The 19,644-nt window shown below is 44.8% G+C and overlaps 2 protein-coding genes across 3 annotated transcripts in view; one reads left to right on the top strand and one right to left on the bottom strand.

Annotated features, from left to right (window-relative positions):
• LOC147890108 (Methyltransferase MT-A70 family protein) overlaps nucleotides 1-19,644 on the top strand; it is a 67,587-nt gene that overhangs the window by 2,372 nt on the left and 45,571 nt on the right. The window lies entirely within an intron of this gene.
• Nucleotides 55-5,260, bottom strand: LOC147890109 (uncharacterized). Its single transcript, XM_087391007.1, has 2 exons — nucleotides 3,503-5,260; nucleotides 55-66 (listed from the first exon to the last, which is right to left on the bottom strand). Exons 1-2 carry the CDS (start codon nucleotides 5,258-5,260, stop codon nucleotides 55-57), a joined length of 1,770 nt encoding a protein of 589 aa, XP_087247133.1.

Genomic DNA, 19,644 nt, shown 5'->3' with positions numbered 1-19,644 from the left:
GCAGGAAAATGCAGTGGAATATGTGGTCCCAAGGATCTCACGAACTCCTTAGATCTAACTCACAACCTGCCCACACATTATCACACTTCAGATACACAGCAAGTTCCGCAAAGCAAAATGTGATACTCAGATAGCCAATTGCTGCCCAAGTAGGTGCAAAACTGGTCACATACAAGTGCCAATGACGGCTCCTAAGTCTGCTTTTTAACCGTCTCCTTTTGTGTGCTGTCAGAGGCTTCAGTGGAGTTGAGAGGGAGGAAGCACACTTTATAGATGATGAAGCACTCTGGGCCCCTTCTAATACAGATGATGGGCCCATAAAATGGCTGACGAGCAGATCTGGCTGACTTCACCTGTATATACTCCGGCCTGTCCTTCAGGGTGACTTGACAGTGGACCCCACCCTGCTCTAGGCTGACCTCTAGGCAGTCAGTTCTGTCCCCTAGTTGGGTCAATATAGTGAAGGGGGAAGGGGCAGATTTGGAGATGGGGAGAGAATAGCAGAAGGAAGGGAGAAGAAGGGGAAGGAGAGAGGAAGAGAGAGAAGAATGAGGGGATAGAGAGATAGAGAGAGGGAGAGAGAGAGAGAGTGTGAGCGTAGGCAGCAGGTCGCAGGAAGGAGGAGGGAGAGTAGATAGGATTAGATGTCACATCAAAAAGTCCCTTACAATCCTTTTGGGTTGACTTATATAGTCCCCCACAGTTCCCACATTTCCCCTACTATTCTCCCATCTATTTCCCCCTTAAAATCCATCTTTTTCCCACCTTCATTACAGCCATCCCTTCCCAAAGAATTTTGCCCTCAAAATTTCCAAGAGGCTGCCCTGGATGAGAAGGATACAACAGAAACTGATCAGCTCTGTAGGAGATAGGGGTAGTCCTGCACAATGCTCTCAGGTTGCCAAGAATTCTCATCTTCCGTTAAACCTTTCCATTTGATGAGGTATTCTGTGTAGGCTTTGTTCCTGAGTACATGATCTCTGAAGCCCTTGATTTGCTCCGGCACATAGATTATGTGGCCCTCTTCATCCATAGGAGGCAACTCAGGAAGAACCTGGACATGCTGTCCGACATGTGGTTTCAGCAAGGATACATGGAAAACATTATGGATCTTGGAGGTACTGGGTAGTTCCAACTGATATGCTACCTGCCCAACTTTGCGGATGATTTTGTAGGGGCCATAATACCTGTGGGCAAGCTTTGTGTTGGTATTACCTTTCAGCGAGGAATATCGATTCTTATGGAGACGTAAATGCACATAATCCCCTTCTTCAAAAGATAAGTACCTCCTTTGTTCATCCGCATACTTCTTCTGCTTGGCTTGGGCATCCTGCATATTCCTCTTAGCCAACTGCAGAAGGGCATCCATACTCTCCAAATCATTCCTTGCTTGCTGATTTTTCACAGCCAAGTCTGCAACCCTGGAAGGCATTCCCACTTTGCATCCATACATAGCCTCGAATGGACTCATGCCAATAGAGAGGTGTTTGGTGCTGTTGTAGCAAAATTCAGCCAATGCTAACCATTTGTCCCAAGACTTCTGCGTGTCATGACAGTAATGCCTTAGATACTTCTCCAACCACTTGTTCACCCTCTCTGATTGTCCATCCGTCTATGGATGATAAGCAGTACTAGGCGCAAGGGAAGTACCAACTGCAGTGAATAACTCCTGCCAAAAGTGACCCATAAATTTAGCATCCCTGTCACTGACAATCTCCTGAGGAAAACCATGGTGCTTGAACACATACTCAATGAATTGCCAGGCAACCTGTGAAGCGGGGTACCGAGTCCTAGTCGGTATGAAATGGGCCTGCTTAGTCATCCTGTCAACCACCACAAATATGCTATCCCAACCCTTATCTGTAGAAGGCAAGCCTGTAATGAAGTCCATGGCAATGTGAGTCCATTTGCCTTCAGGAATGGGTAGCGGTTGCAGAAGGCGTGCGGGTAACCGGCTGTCCACTTTATTTTGTTGGCAGGGCAAACATTCACTGACAAACTTAACCACATCTCGCCACAAACCATCCCAAATAAAGCTCTCCTTGACTCTTTCATATGTTTTTGTGATACCCGTATGCCCTGACATAGGGGATGAGTGCATTTCGTGTAATACCATCAACCTGTACTTGGAGTTTGGCACAAGATAAATTCTGTCCCTGCACCATAACAGTCCGTTGCGGACCTGAAATCGAACATGTCCTTGGCTGGACGGACTCTGTAACTCCACAAAAATAGGAGCTGCATCAGAATTTTGCATGTATTCCTCCTGAATCCCAAGTATCCACTCCTGATGAAGCGTGGAAATGGCAGACAGTTTGCATGACCACATCCTGGACAAGGCATCAGCAACCACATTCTCTTTCCCCTTTCTATATTCAATGTCAAAATCATAGGACTGAACTGCAGCCAGCCATCTCTTTTGCTTCATGGATAAATTAGGCTGCGTTAAGAAGTACTTGAGTGTCCTGTGATCCGTTTTGACCTTAATCTTGCTACCGTACAGGTAGTGGTGCCATTTTGCAAAAGCATGTAAGATTGCCAGCATCTCTTGATCATAAACATGATAATTCATTTCTCTGGCATTAAACTTCCTGCTCTCAAAAGCAATCACACCATGCTCTTGTTTTAGGACAGCCCCTAAACCTTTGCCACTGGCATCCGTCTCAATAATGAAAGACCGTGAGAAATCAGGGCACACCAATACAGGTGCATTGCTAAGGGCATCCTTGAGGTTATCAAAGCTGAGTTGTGCTGCTTCTGACCATTGGAAGGCATCCTTTTTCAGCAAATCAGTGAGAGGGGCAGCCCTTTTGGCGAAGTGCCTAATGAATCTCCTGTAAAAAGAAGCAAGACCCAAGAAACCTCTGAGCTGCGTGGTATTTTGTGGCTACGGCCACTCCTTAATGCATTTCACCTTAGCTGGGTCTACCCTGATTCCGTGCCTGCTTACAACATGACCAAGATATTCAACCTCCTCTGCCATAAATGTGCACTTGCTGGCCTTGGCATAAAGCTGATGCATTCTCAGGATTTCTAGCACTTGTCGGACATGGTCAATGTGTTCCTGTGCATCCTTACTATAAATGAGAATGTCATCGAAAAATACCAGCACACATTTGAAAAGAAGGTGGTGTAAGATCTTGTTCATGAGTGCCTGGAAGGTGGCTGGTGCATTAGTCAAACCAAAAGGCATCACCTTGAACTCATATAATCCTCTTTCTGTAAGAAAGGCAGTCTTATGCTCATCACCCTCTTTCATCCTGATCTGATGGTAGCCTGCTGACCTCAAATCAATCTTCGTGAAATACTGAGCACCCTTGAGTTCATCCAGCAGGTCATCAATCCTGGGAATAGGAAACCTGTTCTTAATGGTGGTCTTATTCAATTCTCTGTAATCAATGCACATACGAAAAGAGCCATCCTTCTTTTTCACGAGGAGTACTGGAGATGCAAATGGCGAGGTGCTATGAGCAATGAAGTTTTTCTCAAGCAAATCTCGCACCTGTGTTGCCACTTCTTCCCGTTCAACCTTAGAGAGTTGGTACGGGGCCTTGTTTATTGGTTTACTACCATGTTCCAGGACTATGGCATGATCAACATCTCTTTTTGGGGGCAACTGAGATGGCATATCAGCAAACACATCCCCAAATTCTAAGAGCAATTTCTGCATTTCACAATTATCCACATGGGGAATACCACCCTCCTGAGGTACAGAGACATTCAATGCATAAATGGCACTTTCGTTCTTGAGCTCCCTAGCTAGCTGCCTTGCTGAAATGACCTGCAATTTCTGATTCACAATGCCCTGCAATGTAACAGTTCTGCCGTTGTGGCAAAACTCAAGAGATAAAGCATTCAAATCTATACTGATTTTCCCCAAGGATTTCAGCCAATCACAACCCAGGACAGCATCTATGGGTCCCATATCCAATGCCAAAAGATCACCTGCAAACTCATAATGATCAGAAAACTTGATCCTGGCATCCTGGCAACAATGTCTGCTGATCATGTGCTGTCCATTCGCGATCTCCACTTTCAGACCATGGTCTATCTCTGTAGCAACTAATCCCAATCTTTGCAATGTTCTACAATTAATGAAACTGTGAGTGCTACCACTGTCTACCAATACATGGACAGATCTGCCATTAATCATTCCCTTCAACCTGATTGTGTCAGCACTTTTGGCACCCATCAAGGCATGTAGGGAGATGGTATACAGTGTAGACTGGGCATCCCAATAAATCTGTTCATCATCCACAGGAACATTACCATTAGCATCACCTCTGACAGGAAAAGGCATTGTAGGTTGATGCTCCAACACAGAGAGTGTTGGCTTACGGCCTTTCTTGCTACATGTAGGCTGAATATCAATCTCATGCATCACATGAGTGGTTTGCTCAATAGCCCCACCCGGATCAAAAGGAAAAGCAGTCCCCTTTGTGGCATCTGTGTTAGGAGACTCATCTGCATCATGAACTCCTATCAATTCCTCATGAGAGACATCATGGGGGTCTGCTACATCAGCCACTTCATCATCATCAGATAATTCAATTATCATGCTGAGTTTGGCTGAGCTGATATTCTTCATTTTGCACACATCTCGGTGCTCAGGTGTCCATTTCTCTCCACACCTAAAGCATAAATTTGCCTTCTTCCTATTGTCCATTATGGCTCTGGAATGTTGTTTAACTTCTAATTTGCCAAAACCAGCGCTGGGTTTGACACCTGTCTTTGCATCCATGGGCCTGTATGGCTTTGCATATGGCATCTTACTTCCAGAAACCGTTGGATATCGTGGGAAGGAAGCAGCTGCTGGTTTCTTATCAATCCAATCAGCAGAATTTGTCTTCCTGTCAGCATCATAAGCAGTACCATAGAAGCTATGTGACACATGCTTGTACTTGCCAGCATATTTTGGCTCAAACACCTCAGCAAGCTGGGCTGCTCGCTCAATGGTTAGAGGATTGTGAGCTCTCACATCAGCAGCTAGAGAGGGATCTAAGCCTTGTATAAAACGCAGCAACTTCCCTTTCTCAGAAATATCCTGTACAAACAAAGAAAGTCTCCAAAAACGCTGCAAGTACTCCTGGACCGTACCTGTTTGTGATAGTGCATAGAATTCAGCAAGGTACTGTTCAAGGATCAGGGCCGAGACGAAGGTCGTGACCATAAGCTCCTTGAACTGTTTCCAGGTGGTAGGCTTCTGAGGTGACTCTCGCATGTAACGCCACCATGTATGTGCATAATCCTGTAAATGCATGCTAGCAAAAATGATCCTCTCCTCATCATTCTTAGGGTAGAAGCGGAAATAATCTTCAAGCTTCGTGAGCCACTCCTCCAACTCATTGGGAGTGCGAGTGTCACCCTTAAACTTATGCACATAGATTTTATCTTTCACATCTTTGGCTGCGTTATTCCTATAGTGACTACCAGCATACTCACGCTTGAAGCTCACATACTGTGAAAAGGGCATCTCATTACGAACATCCTCAGGCAAAGCCCTATATGAACGTAAGGCATCTGAAAGCATATCATCCATGTTTGCATGCTGCCCACTTCTAGCATCATGCTGGTTAGGAGAACCACTCCCCTGATGCATAAAGTGCGTCTGACTGAAAGCATTACCTCCCTGATACGCAGGCTGAGTCTGACTGAATGTATTAACAGGAGGTGTCATCGAAGCATGCAATCCCTGCTGAGTTTGCCTGCCATAAACATATCGGTGGGTGGGTGGCATAGAAAAAGGTTGAGAAGAGGACTGGCCCCTCTCCCAACTGCCCTGAAACCCAACACCCAATCCAGGCATGCTCGCCGTTGGCAAAAATGTGCCAATGGGCCGGCCCAAAATGGACGGCTCAGCCAATGAAATATGCGAGCCAAATGGAGGCCTGGAATCAATAAGAGAAGTGCTCGGCGGCACGGGCAAGGCATCACCAGAATCAACATAATCCCCATGCTGGGGTGCATGCATAGAACCAACATCATAAGTGCGACGACCATTAGCCATAAATCCCCTGTGTGGGTCAGGAAAATCACCCTGGCTATCCGACTGATCCTCGTGCTGGGGTGCGGGCTGCTTACCCTTATCGTGCATACTGATGGCGGTAGTGATCTGTTGCCCAATGTTCTTACCCATCTGGGTGATAGCTGTATCGTGCATAGCCATAGCAGTGGTGAGCTACTGCCCCAACTGCTGACCCATCTGCTGAAAAGCCCCCTGAAGCATCGAGGCCAATGCATCTAGAAACTGTGTGTTGGTAGGCATAGCAGAAACTGGCTGTGAAGGAGATGCACCTTCTGTGACCGGCATCTGCTCCTGCTGAGCAACATCGTCACCGTGCTGAGATGACTCATCCGACCGAGGTGCACGTTTGGGTGCCATGAGTGACACGAGGAAAATGTGCGAAGTGTCGAAGGCTCGATGTAGAGGCTCGAGAGGTGTCAGTAAAGAGGCTCAAATGCAGTCGTTGAAGAGGTTCGAAGAAAGGTCGGTGAAGAGGCTGGAAACGGGCTCAAAATGAGCCACGAAGGTGGCTTAGAAAGGCCCAGAATAGGGCTGTAGGAGTACCCTAAAAGAGGGTTTTTTTTTTTTTTTGGAGCTCAGGACAACTAAGACACCTAGGGTAGTCTCAACTAAGCCAAACTGACTAAACCCAATCTTACCCAATCACTAACCTAGCTAGACCTAACCAGACCTAAACTAACCTAACCAACCAAACCCAAGTAGCTAACCAAACCCCCCCTAAACCCTAGCTAACGGAACCTTAGGAAAGACTAAGGTATGATAGACGACGGCGGCCTGGTGAGAGGGCGGAGAGAAAGGGCGATGCTCACGGATGGCGATGCCACGAGCAAGATGCCACCGAGGTCGAGATGCCACGGACGACGCTTGTAGCTTGGGCCTGTTGGGTTTGCAGGGCTGCTTCTTTACGGGATGCCTGCAAAGGAAAAGGGGGCAACGAAAAGCTGAGCAGTGCATGAGCGTCGTTAGGTGCAAGCCACGAAGGGCGGATCCGTTAGAGGCACAGGCAGGTAGGTGGCAAGCCGGAATACCCTAGCTGAGGAGGAGCTCTCCGAAAACATTTGTCGTGGACTCTTCTCGGCTCTCCAGATTGGTCGTGGGCTTCTGGAATATGCGAGGATAGGCTTAGATAGGCACGTAGCAACTGGTATCGTTGGCCTTGCGTCTGCCAGCCGACGAGCTGATTGTACCTTGCTGCATCTGTAGGCGTCTCAACGTACCAATTGCTATAATGCAGGGTTGGTGAAGCCAACGGAAGCAAGGTGCCAGAGAGCGGTGCTCTGATACCAATATAGTGAAGGGGGAAGGGGCAGATTTGGAGATGGGGAGAGAATAGCAGAAGGAAGGGAGAAGAAGGGGAAGGAGAGAGGAAGAGAGAGAAGAATGAGGGGATAGAGAGATAGAGAGAGGGAGAGAGAGAGAGAGTGTGAGCGTAGGCAGCAGGTCGCAGGAAGGAGGAGGGAGAGTAGATAGGATTAGATGTCACATCAAAAAGTCCCTTACAATCCTTTTGGGTTGACTTATATAGTCCCCCACAATTCCCACATTTCCCCTACTATTCTCCCATCTATTTCCCCCTTAAAATCCATCTTTTTCCCACCTTCATTACAGGTCATAAGAGAGGTCCTTGCCTGCCTTGTAAACACCTCTTGTGCCAGGTCTTCCTGCTTTCATTGCTGGGCATACACTCTGTCCATATGGCAGTCTGATGGCAACCCGTTGTGGGCAGCCATGTGGCAGTACTTGTATGGTGGCTTAAGCTGTCAGAGTCGTCATCCTGAGAAAAAGAACATTCGTACAAAGTTTCGGAACAAGAAGAACATAAATAATATCTTGTTCTTGTGAGACTTTTCGAGAATGCAAATGTGTGCAATGCATGCAGAATTTGAATGCCAATTGGCCCTTGAATGGGGAAGAGTGCCCTTGTGAGAGTACTTGTTTCTATTTCGACCTACATGCAATGTGGGAGAGAGATGGCGGATGAATGCAATATGGTAGAGAGAATGCTACTTGAGATTCACAATGAACGGGTGATACCCTTTCATTAATGTCCCTTGAGATCACTCAAGTTCCATCTTCCCATTTACACCTACCCTAATCCTATGACTCATGCACCTACCATTCAATGCACTCCAATGCACCCTTCCCTTTCCTATTGCCCCTAGGACCTAGACACGTGCGTGCACATCTTTATTACTAATTATTGGCCAATGTTACATAGTTTTGCGGTACTATTTACACCACTTGATCGATCATAAATACAAACATATAACCGCACCATCAAATTGGCGCCTAACAATAATAAGGTTCTAATGACTATTAATTAACTAAATAATCATTTCTCTTGTCATGATACTCCTTCTGCTTGAATGAGCAGAAGTCCTCTTCTCGATTATTGCTCGTCTCCTCCTCTTACGTGCACTTTCTCTTGTTACTTCTGCAATTGCATCGCCTCTTTATGATGTGCGAGTATTTTTGGAAAATTTGTAAAGAACTCTTCTTCCATCCATTGTGCACCACTAGCTGGCTGGTTTTTAAACTTCAGTAAATACATATATCTCTTCTTTCCATGAGTACTCTTCTCTTTATGGTGAGTATCCAAAAATGCGGAAGTATCGCCATGGTATCTCTTCAAATTGCTCACATGAAAGATATTCTTCATACGCTAGTGGGCTGGTAATTTTAGCTCATACGCTCTGGATCCTTCTTCTGGATATAAAGCTGCTGAAATCTGAAATGGACCATAAAACTTCGGTGCTAACTTGACATATTTTGTACTTCCTTTCACTGATTTGATTCTTCTTTTATCAATCTTCAATAAAACCCAATCATTCTCCTTGTAATAAACTTCTTTTCTTTTTCTATCGGCTGCCTTGGATTGTTGAACCTGGGCCTTCTTAATATGTTCTTTTACCTGCTCAATAACCTGTGACATATCCTCAGCAAATTGGTCAGTAGCCAAAATTCGCTCCCCCAAGTGTGTTATTGGAGTGGGTAAACATTGCCCATACATAATTTCAAATGGGGCTTTCTTGGTGGAAGTATGTACAATGTTATTATAAGCAAACTCTAACATGGGTAAGAACTCTGGCCACCTTCTAGGTTGGTCATGGACATAAGCTCAAAGTAAAGTAATTATGGTTTGATTGGCATTCTCACTTTGTCCATCTCCTTGAGGATGGAAGGCTGTAGTAAATTTCAGTTTGGTTCTGAGATTCTCCAATAGGGCTGTCCAAAAGTTGCTAATGAAATGGCCATCATTATCGGATACAATAGATTTTGGTAACCCATGTAACCTAAAGATTGCCCTCATGAATAACCTTGCTGTTTCAAGAGTAGACAACTCTTTTTTACAGTACACATACGTCACGTTGTTGAACAAAGGTTGAAACTTCTATGCGAAGTTTAGGCCAATGGAAGTACCTCTCAATATTGTCGATGTTCCCTCTAATGCCTCTATGTCCAGAATATGGACTCGCATGTAACTCACTCATGACCAGATACCGAAATGTTTTGGGTACACATATGGCATGTCCCAACAATAAGTATCCATCCATGATGGAATAAGCCTCTAAACCCCCAACCTCATTACGCTGAATCTTCCCATAAATTTCAGCGGAGTCCTCATCTAAAGGATAAGCTTCAACCATTGCTCCTAATGATTTCTCCTTAATCACAGAAATGTGATTAACTTGGGGCCGTCTACTCAAAGCATCAGCTACTAAATTCTCTTTTCCTGGCTGATATTCAATATTTGGTTGCCCAAAGGATTGAATATATTCAGCCCATTTGATTTGCCTTGAAGAAACAATGGGTTGAGAAAACAAGTGCTTGATACTTTGATGGTCAGTCTTAATCTTGAAAGCAGAACCATAAAGATAATGCTTCCATAACTTCAAAGCATGTATGGCTGCCAGTAACTCCTTCTCATACGTGATATATTTCAATTCAGCCCCTTGAAGTTCTCTACTCTCATAAGCAATGGGATGGCCTCCTTGCATCAACATTGCCCCAATCGAGGTACCACTCGCATTCGTACATACAACAAAGAACTCTTTGTCCATGTCCGGAAGTGTTAACACTGGTGCAGTGACCAGTGTTATCTTAAGCTCCTCAAAAGCTACTTGGTGAACCTCTCCCCACTCATACAAGGAATGCTTCTTCAACAAATCTGTTAGTGGAGAAGCAAGACGTGCAAAATTCTTAACGATTCTGCGATAATAACTACACATTCCTAGGAAGGATCTTATTGGCCATTCAATTATCGCCTTGACCTTTTTAGGGTCAACTCGAATTCCGTCAGCAGACACAATGTGTCCCAAATACTCTAATTTTGTCTTGAAGAACTCACTCTTCTTGGTATTTAGGAACAATCGCTCCTTCCTTAGGAGCTCCAACACCTTAGCAAGGTGATCCTTATGCTCTTTCTCAGTCTGGCTGAAAACTAAAATGTCGTCAAAGAAGACTATGACAAATTTTCCGAATTAGGGTCGCAAAACCCTTCTCATTAGCCTACTACAAGTGGCTGGAGCATTAGTTAGGCTAAAAGGCATGACCAAACACAAGTAATGTCCAGTGAGAGTGCAAAAAGCAGTCTTATGTTCATCTCCAGCTTTCATCCAAAGTTGATGATAACCAGATTTCAAATCCAATTTGCTAAAAACTTCAGTACCTTTAAGCATATCCAATAAATCATCCACTCTTGGAATCGGATATAGGTTCTTAATTGTAAGTTTATTCAAAGCACGGTAATCTATACACATACGATATGATCCATCCTTCTTTTTGACCAATAATACAGGTGCTCCAAATGGAGAACTGCTTGGTCGAATCATGCCTTTTTGCAATAGATCTTCAATTTGTTTTTCCACCTCCTCTATTTCTATCCTGTTCATCCTGTATGGGGCTCTACATGGAGGCGAAGCTCTTGGCTTTAAGTCTATGGCATGATCATCTTCTCTCTCCATAGGCAATTTGAATGAGTCATCTCTTGAAAATCGATCCTCATAAGCTCTAAGGAACTCATTTCTCTCTTGATCTTCTTTTGAGATATGAAGATCTCGTGAATCCCGTATATACACAAGATTACAATCTACTCCTCTTTTTATCAATCTTTTCGCTTGGGTAGGAGTAATCAATGGAATTGTTTACACGTCTCGATCCCCTATGATCCTTATGTTTTCACCCTTATGTACAAAGCAACAATGATGAGTATGAGGATGAATAGCAAGGTTAAAATCATACCGCCATGGTTTACCTAGAATCATGTCAACGCCTTGTAAATGAGCTACTAGAAAATCCCTTTGATCTCTATATTTTTGTGTACGAAAAGGGATATTCGGTATTATGGATGTGTCTTCTTCATTATGTCCCCTAAAAGCTCCCGAGAGTGACATGTTTTTAATAGGTTTTGGTTTAAGATGGAGTAATCTTACTAATCTATCACTAACTAAGTCATAATTACATCCATCATCTAGGAGAACCACTATTCTGTGTCCAGTCACGAATCCATAAACCTTAAAAAGATCATGAGGCCCAAAGGTATTGGCTGAATGGACAGCATTCACTATTGGCTTAATAGTCACGGTAGATTTCGAGGGTGACAAGGTAGAAGCCTTACCCTCCTGCTTGGATGTCTTGGCTTTCCCTTTTATTGAATTCGTCTTGGCAATTTTAGCCAAGAGAATGGGACACTTATGCCATATGTGCCTTGGCTTATGTTTCTTACACCCGAAACATTTTCCTTCCTTAATTAACGTCTTCTTCTCTTCGTCCCTAATGGAAGGAAATGGTACCCATCCAGGTCGTGATTGGTTGTTTACATTCCTTACAAGAGCTTTACCCTTCCCTTTATTATTCTTAAATTGGTTTGGTTTCCTAAAAGTGGGTATATTGTTGGTCTTAGATGTGGACCCACCCTCCTTATTGAAGGGTTTACGAGGATTCAATTTTCTCTCGGCTATTTCAGCCAGCAAAGCGTGGTTGGGTTAAACATTTCAACCTCGTATCTTACTTTTGGGCTTAAGGCTGCTAAATACTTCTTTCTCCTATCTTCCTCACTCTTTTCGGGTAACTCTAGAGAGAGTTTCCAAAACCTGGTTGTAAAATCTTCATTACTCTTACTATCGAATTGCCTAAACCTCTCCCAGCAAAAGGTTAGGTTCTCTTCATGCCTCAGTGGCATGAAAGTGGCTTTTAGTTGCTCCACAAACTTAGCCTATTCATGAATAGTCTCTTTTCCTGTTTGTGACAAAGACCACCACATTAGAGCATCCTTTTCAGATGTAATGTGGCAAGAGCAAGCTTCTCTTGCTCGATCTTGTCTTGATGGGCAAAGTATAGCTCAAAATGGCGAATCCAATTGAGGATTTTGTCAGCCTTCCTTGCCCCATCATATTTGGGGAACTCGATTCTCTCTCGCGGTTGGAATTTGGATCTCTTAGAAGGGTTACTTAACTCTTCATCCCCAAAATTTAAAGTCCTCTTAGTCCCTAATCTTGTCATAATGGACTGTTCAATCATATTGCTAAGCTAGAAAATCAACTTATCAACAGGAGTCTCCTCTCTTCCTCTTGCACTTGGATTATAATCCATGTGTGTTGGGTTTCGAGGTGAAGGTGTAAACTCATCACCTTGTTCTTGGCTGGTCTCATTTCTTCTTTCATTACGAAAGGAGAACTCTCCTTGTCAAGAGGTTCTTGAAGGAGAGACTGTTGTAAATCTATTTGTGGGTTACTCAAGATGTGTGTAACTCTCACCTAATCCATCCTCTTCAGGAGGGGCTGAAGGTGTTCTTTCTCTCTCTCCTTCGGGTAATGGAGGAAAAGGAATAAGTTCATTGTTATATCTCCCTTCCCCTTCCATTCTTTCCTTTTAGTAATACAAGAGAGAAAATGACTTGCTGTAATTAAAAAAAAGAGAGTTTATTTTATAGCAAAAGTCAAGTGTTGTAGAGTTGGTGATACTTATCCGACTCCCGCTTCGCTTGTGTCCAAAAACCTCTTCAAATGACCTCTTCTTCCCTCTCTTTTACGCTTTTCTTCTTGTATTTCTGCTGTAAACTGGTACACTCCGTTTGGGCTACTTATTTTGAGTGGATTGGAGCTCTAGATATTGTTATAGGGGGTACTTGGTGGGTGGATCACCCCCTTAAGATCTTGTTTCGATCTGACTTTCCGTTTGGGAGAACAGGGAGGGGTCTCTATTCCTCACGGTTTAAGGATTTTAAGGGTATATTCACACGGGGGGGAGTCACCTTGTTCACCGTTCAAGAGCAAAATTTTCCAAGAAATCCTTTGTCTCAGACTCTCAAGAATTCAGGGTTTGGAGGGAAGGAGAAGTTGGTTTGCAGGGAAGGAGAAGTTGGTTTGCAGCCTAAAAAGTGAGTGTGTAAAGAGTATGCAGAATACACTGTTTGCAACAAATACATGCCGAATGAAGGTTTCATCATTCGATTTCGTTGTTTCGCCTTTCCGGATTGTTGCTTCCTCCTCCTGTGCGTCTTCTTCTTCTTCATAGACATCGACCTGTCGCTCTCCGCCGTACGTGAGTGCTCTCGCTGTCACACCTGCCGCAATTTCACATGCTACTCTCTCGCTCTCTTCTTGTCCCGGTTGTGGACTGTCCCCGCTCTGATACCTAATGTGAAGAACCAGACTTTTCGAGAATGCAAATGTGTGCAATGCATGCAGAATTTGAATGCCAATTGGCCCTCCAATGGGGAAGAGCGCCCTCGTGAGTGTACTTGTTTCTATTTCGACCTACATGCAAGGTGGGAGAGAGATGGCAGATGAATGCAATGTGGTAAGTTCCATCTTCCCATTTACACCTACCCTTATCCTATGACCCATTCAATGCACTCTAATGCACCCTTCCCTTTCCTATTGCCCCTAGGACCTAGACACGTGTGTGCACATCTTTATTACTACTCATTGGCCAATGTTACATAGTTTTGCGGTACTATTTACACCGCTTGATCGATCATAAATACAAACATATAATCGCACCATCAAATTGGCGCCTAACAATAATAAGGTTCTAATGACTATTAATTAACTAAATAATCATTTCTCTTGTCATGATAGTTCTCACCTATGCCTATTTCTATAGTCCTAAGTCTTATGATTAGACCTCCCTTTCACTCTTCCACCCATTGTTTTGCTTCTAGACATGTTAGAAACCTGTATAGAGATAGATTTGATTTCTTAGCTAGATCCAACTTGAGTAAACTTCATTTTTTGGGTGAAGGTTCTATCCGATGGTGTAGATTTAAGTCAACATTAGTTAGTATACATTATAAAGCAATATTTTAAGGATTCTCAAGTAATTAAGACGTCTTAGGAGTAAACATCTTCGGAGCTCTTAACTTAGTCCTATTCATACCTCCCAAGCAATCTATGTTATCTACAATATTCATAGTAGTAGTATCTTTATGTAGGTCAGACTTATTGTACTGCCTTCGTCCGTTTTCAAGAGCATGTCAGGGAAGCTAGGAAAGCTCATAAAAAAGTTTCTTTAATTGGAGATTTGAAACCTTTATATGCAGCAATGGAGAAATCTGTTTTCGAATAGTTTTGTTTTTTCCTATGGTGCATATAGAAGGAGAATTTGTTAACTCAAAGAATTTTTCAAGGCAGCGAGGCCTAGAGAACTTTTTTGGATGAGAACTTTACATAACTTTCCTAGAGGTTTTAATTCGGAAGGGAAGTCAGCTCATCACAAGCGTAAAAAGGCGAGTCAAAAGAATCCTATGGTTTGGAAAAGAAAAGGTGCACAAAAGTTGTTAGCATTTGAAGATGTCCTTTGTTGGTTGAACTTCCTTCTAGATAATTTGTTCATAACTCTAGGAGACTCTTTATTTCAACAAAGCATTAGTGTTCCAATCGGCTCTCATTGTTTTGTTTTCCTAGCAAACTTCTACCTTTTTACTTATGAATTTGAATTTATGGAGCGTTTAATCTCTTGTGAGACTTGTCCAATTGTTCTTCATAAACTAAGTCAGGTTAGGAGATTCACAGATGACTTAGTTGTCCTAGACATTCCAAACTTCAAAGATTTTATGTACGAAGATCCAAACTCTTTTGGTGGAGGAATTTATCCTCGAGAGTTTTGTGAACTTAATTGTACAACTAGTGGAAGCTTTTGTAGTTTCTTGGACCTTAGCATTACTCAATCTTCCTTGGGTTTTGTAATGAAGGGGATAAGGGGCAATTTAGAGGACCTTTAGAGGCCTCTTAGGTGGGAAATGTGGAGGGACTATACAAGTCCCCATCCACCCCTATTTGTACATTTTTGATGTGACATCTACTCCTATCTACTCCCACCTCCTTCCTCCTACGTGATGCCTACACTCTCTTGCCCAATCTCTTTCTTCCCCTCACCCTCTTCTCTCTCTTCCTCTCCCTCTATCCCCCCCCCCTCTCTCTCTCTCCTCCTTCCTCTCCCCTACCCTCTCCCCCTTTTCTACCATCTTTGGCCCTTCTCCAAATCTGCCCCTTCTCCTTCATTTCATTAGCCTCGATTTTGGCACCTGTCTTGCCCCACTATCCCCTTGCGACACTTAAAACGCAAGGCTGAGCTAGACTACAATACCTAGCGCAGAACAAGCGGCAACAGTCACTAGCAGCAAGCGCACCTGCTGTAGTAGCAGAGCCGGGCAATAGATGCCCCCCCCCCAAAAAAAAACCGATTTGGATTTGGGTGGCTCTTCTTGAGATCGACGATGTAAAAAGAAATTGCTCTTGTACAAGCAAACGTCACCATCACTCTGCCCAGAGCCGTCTGACCGAAAGCACCACACGAGTGCTCCTCCGTGATTGCATCTGGGGTTCCAACCCTGCCTCCGCTAGTGGGGTAGACCACTGCAGTCCTGAGGCCATGAGCTCTGGTGAATCCACAACCAGTCCTGAGGCCATGAGCTTTGACGAGGCCACAACCAAGCCACCCCATTGCCGCCTTCCATTCCGCACCTCCTGTGCGGATGTGCCTCACGATTGCATTGCCGCACTCCGTCCCCTGTCCTTGTTTGTTGCGCCATGGTCGTCCATTGCGCCGCCGTCATTTGTCCGTCGCTTGCAAGGTTCGTGCTTAGGTTAGCCTAACCTATAGAGATTAGGTATGGCAGGTTGGGTTAGCTACCTGGGTAGTAGGTTTAGGTTAGGGCTAGTTAGTTTGGGACTGGGTTAGGTTAGTGCTAACTAGGGTTAAAGGTTGGTTGCTGCCCATCTTGAGCTCTTTGGCCAACTGCCTTGCTGAAATGACCTGCAATTTAGGAGCTGCAATACCATGCAATGTAACTGATCCATCCTTGTGGACGAAGGTGAGTGTTAAGGCATTGAAATCCATGCTGATTTTGCCCAGTGATTGCAACCAATCACAGCCTAGGACAACATCTATTGGGCCCATGTCAAGTGCCAAGAGATCACCTGCAAATGTATAGTCATCAGAGAACTTAATCCTTCTTGGCAACAAGATCTACTGATCATATGCTGTCCATTGGCCACTTCTACTCTCAGCCCATAGTCTATCTCAGTAGCAATCAGTCCCACCCTCTGTAAGGTCTTGCAGTTAACAAAACTGTGGGTGCTACTGCTGTCCACCAACACATGCACAATCCTGCCTTTAATCATCCTTGTTAATCTAATAGTATCATCACTTTTGGCACCCATCAGGGCATGCATGGAAATAGTATAAAGTGTTGGATGGGCATCCCAATAAACCTCTTCCTCGTTCACAGGAGCATTACCACCTGCATCTTCACGTGCATAAAAAGGCATCGCATCGTGATGCTCCACGGAAAAGAGTGTGGGCCTACGGCCTCTCATTCCACTAGTGGACATAATCTCATACGAATGCGAAGCATGAGAGTCATGCGCAGTAGCACCACCAGGATCAAAAGGAAAGTCAGTACCCTTTGTGGCTGCAGTGTTAGGAGCCTCATCTGCATCATGTTGTTAGTCCACTCAACAAACTTAGGCTTCGACTCAACGTCATACCCCGTAGCATGCGAGGTGCCCATGGCATTTCTGTGCTTGCCAACATATTTAGGCTCGAATACTTCTACAAGCTAAGCTGCCCTCTCAATTGTTTGAGGGTTATGTACCTTCACATCTGCAACGAGAGAAGAACTTAACCCATGGATGAAACACAGCGGCTTTCCCTTTCAGATACATCCTACACAAACAGGGAAAGCCTCCAAAAGCGCTGCAAGTACTCTTGGACCGTACCGGTCTTCGACAAGGCATAAAATTCAGCCAAGTATTGATCCAATACAAGTGGAGATACAAATGTAGTGACCATCAATTCTTTGAAACCCCTCCAAGTGGTTGGTCTCTGAGGCGAATCCCTCATGTATCGCCACCATGTGTGGGCATAGTCCAGCATATGCATACCTGCAAAAATGATGCTCTCCTCCTCAGACTTGGGTAGAAGTGAAATAGTCTTCCAGCTTCGTGAGCCACTCCTCCAACCCATTGGGAGTGCGAGTGTCCCCTTTAAACTTATGCACTGTGAATTTGTCCTTGATATCCTTGGCTGCATAATTCTTGTGTGTGTAACCTCCAGAAGTGCGGGCATCATCATCCTTGAGGTTCACATAATCGGAGAAGGGCATCTCAAGTTTAATGGCCTCAGGTAGGGCGGCGTATGAACGTAAAGAATTTGCCAACATGTCATCAAAAGTGGCTTGCTGCCCACCACCAACCCCCTGCTGCGTAGAAGCTCTGCTGCCATCTGATGCATTGGCTGCGTCTGGCTATATGTGCTCGCTGGCGGAGCGATAGGTGCATGAATTTCAGGCTGGGTCTCTCTGTCAAATGCATCTCTCCGAAATGATGGCATACCAAAGGGCTGAGAAGAGGATTGACCTCTCTCCCAGGGGTGTGGGCTGCTATATAAACCCAAGCGAGCTCCAGGCATACTCGCTGGTGCAGTGAAAGGAGCACTAGCCGGATGCACACCAACGGGTTGGCCGAAAAGAGACGGCTCATTCTGCATAGATGTAGAAAGTTGAGAGCCAAAAGATGGCCTGACATCCTGCAAGAAGGTGCTCTGTGGCACAGAAAATGCATCATCTATGTCCAGATAATCCCCAAGTTGGGGTACATGCAATGGTCCAGAAGACTGAAGCTCATAGGCACGATGGGCATTTGTCATAAAACCCTTGCGTGGAGCAGACAAAACATCCTGACTATTTGAATGGTCCCCTTGTTGGGGTGCTGGTTGCTTACCCTTATCCTGCATAGCAATGATAGATGTGATCTGCTGACCAATGTGTTGTCCCATCTGGACAAGAGCTGCATCCTGCATAGCCATGGCTGTGGTAAGCTACTAGCTGAACCCTTGTCCTATTTGGCGAAAAGCACCCTAGAGCATAGAGGAAAGGGCATCAAAAAACTATGTCTGCACTGCCTGCGCTTCCCAGGATGCAAGAGAGAGAGGCTGAGTGGAAGGAACCTCTGCACCACCAATGGATGCAGCCACTGTGGTAGGCACTTGCTCATACTGAGCAGCCTCATCAGTGTCATGCAATATATCACGAGGGGCACGCTTTGGTGGCATGGTGACTGGCTTTGGAGAGAGGAGCTCGAATGTAGGCAAGGAGAAATGGATAGCAAAACCCTGCGTAATGAGCACTTGAGATAGTGCGTGGAAACACGAAAATGTCGATGGAGAGGCTCGGAAGAAAGGTCGTCGAAGAAGCTTTGAAACAGAGCCAAAATGGCTCCAAACGGGCTGTGAAAGGCCTTTAAAAAGAGACTGAAAAGTGAACTGTTTACCCCTAAAAAGAGAAGGGGGAAGGGGCGTATTTGGAGATGGGGAGAGAATAGCAGAAGGAAGGGAGGAGAAGAGTGAAGAAGGGGAAAGAGAGAGGAAGAGAGAGAAGGATGAGGGGATAGAGAGATAGAGAGAGGGAGGAGAGAGAGAGTGTGAGCATAGGTAGCAGGTAGCAGGAAGGAGGAGGGAGGGATCGGATTAGATGTCACATCAAAAGGTGCCATACAAATCATTAGGGGATGACTTATATAGTCCCCCCCTTCTTTCTCCTATCTTACCACCAATTTCCCTTCTTTTTCCCACCTATTTCCCATCTAATTCCTTGCTATTTTCCACCTTCATTACACCCGTCACGTCTCGAATAGATTGCATGATAGTGATGAGGTTGCTCAGCATGAGCAATCGCCTTCCGCAATGGGTGCATCCACTTGTGGTTCAGAGATTCCTACAACTCAGCCTCTCTCTCCTGCATCTCGAGAAGCACAGGCAACACATACACAATTTTTGGATACCCTTGCTTCTATGCTTTAGGGTGCTCTCCTGGAGATGGGACAGGGTTCAACCAGTAGCTTACCATGGCCATGGCTATGCAGGATACAGCTCTTGCCTAGATGGGACAACAACTTGAGCAACAGATTGGCCAGGCTATGCAGGGTAAGGGCAAGCAGCCCGCACCCCAGCAAGGGGACCACTTAGACAGTCAAGATGTTTTTTTTGCTCCATGCAGGGGTTTTATGGCAGATGTCCACTGTGCCTATGAGCATTAGTCTTCTGGATTGTTGCATGTACCCCGGCATAGGAATTATTTGGACTTGGATGATGCATTCTCTGTGCCACAGAGCACCTTC

Source organism: Dipteris shenzhenensis, chromosome 19 (assembly GCF_047967505.1).
Source record: "Dipteris shenzhenensis isolate YYH24624 ecotype China chromosome 19, Dip_SZ_1.0, whole genome shotgun sequence".
Lineage (NCBI taxonomy): Eukaryota > Viridiplantae > Streptophyta > Polypodiopsida > Gleicheniales > Dipteridaceae > Dipteris > Dipteris shenzhenensis.
Note: the sequence above shows the minus strand (reverse complement) of the source record. Positions and strands in the feature narration are given on the sequence as shown.

Bases quoted from the DNA above. Each gene is read 5' to 3' on its own strand.
- LOC147890109 (XM_087391007.1), bottom strand. From the start codon at position 5,260: ATGCATTTACAGGATTATGCACATACATGGTGGCGTTACATGCGAGAG.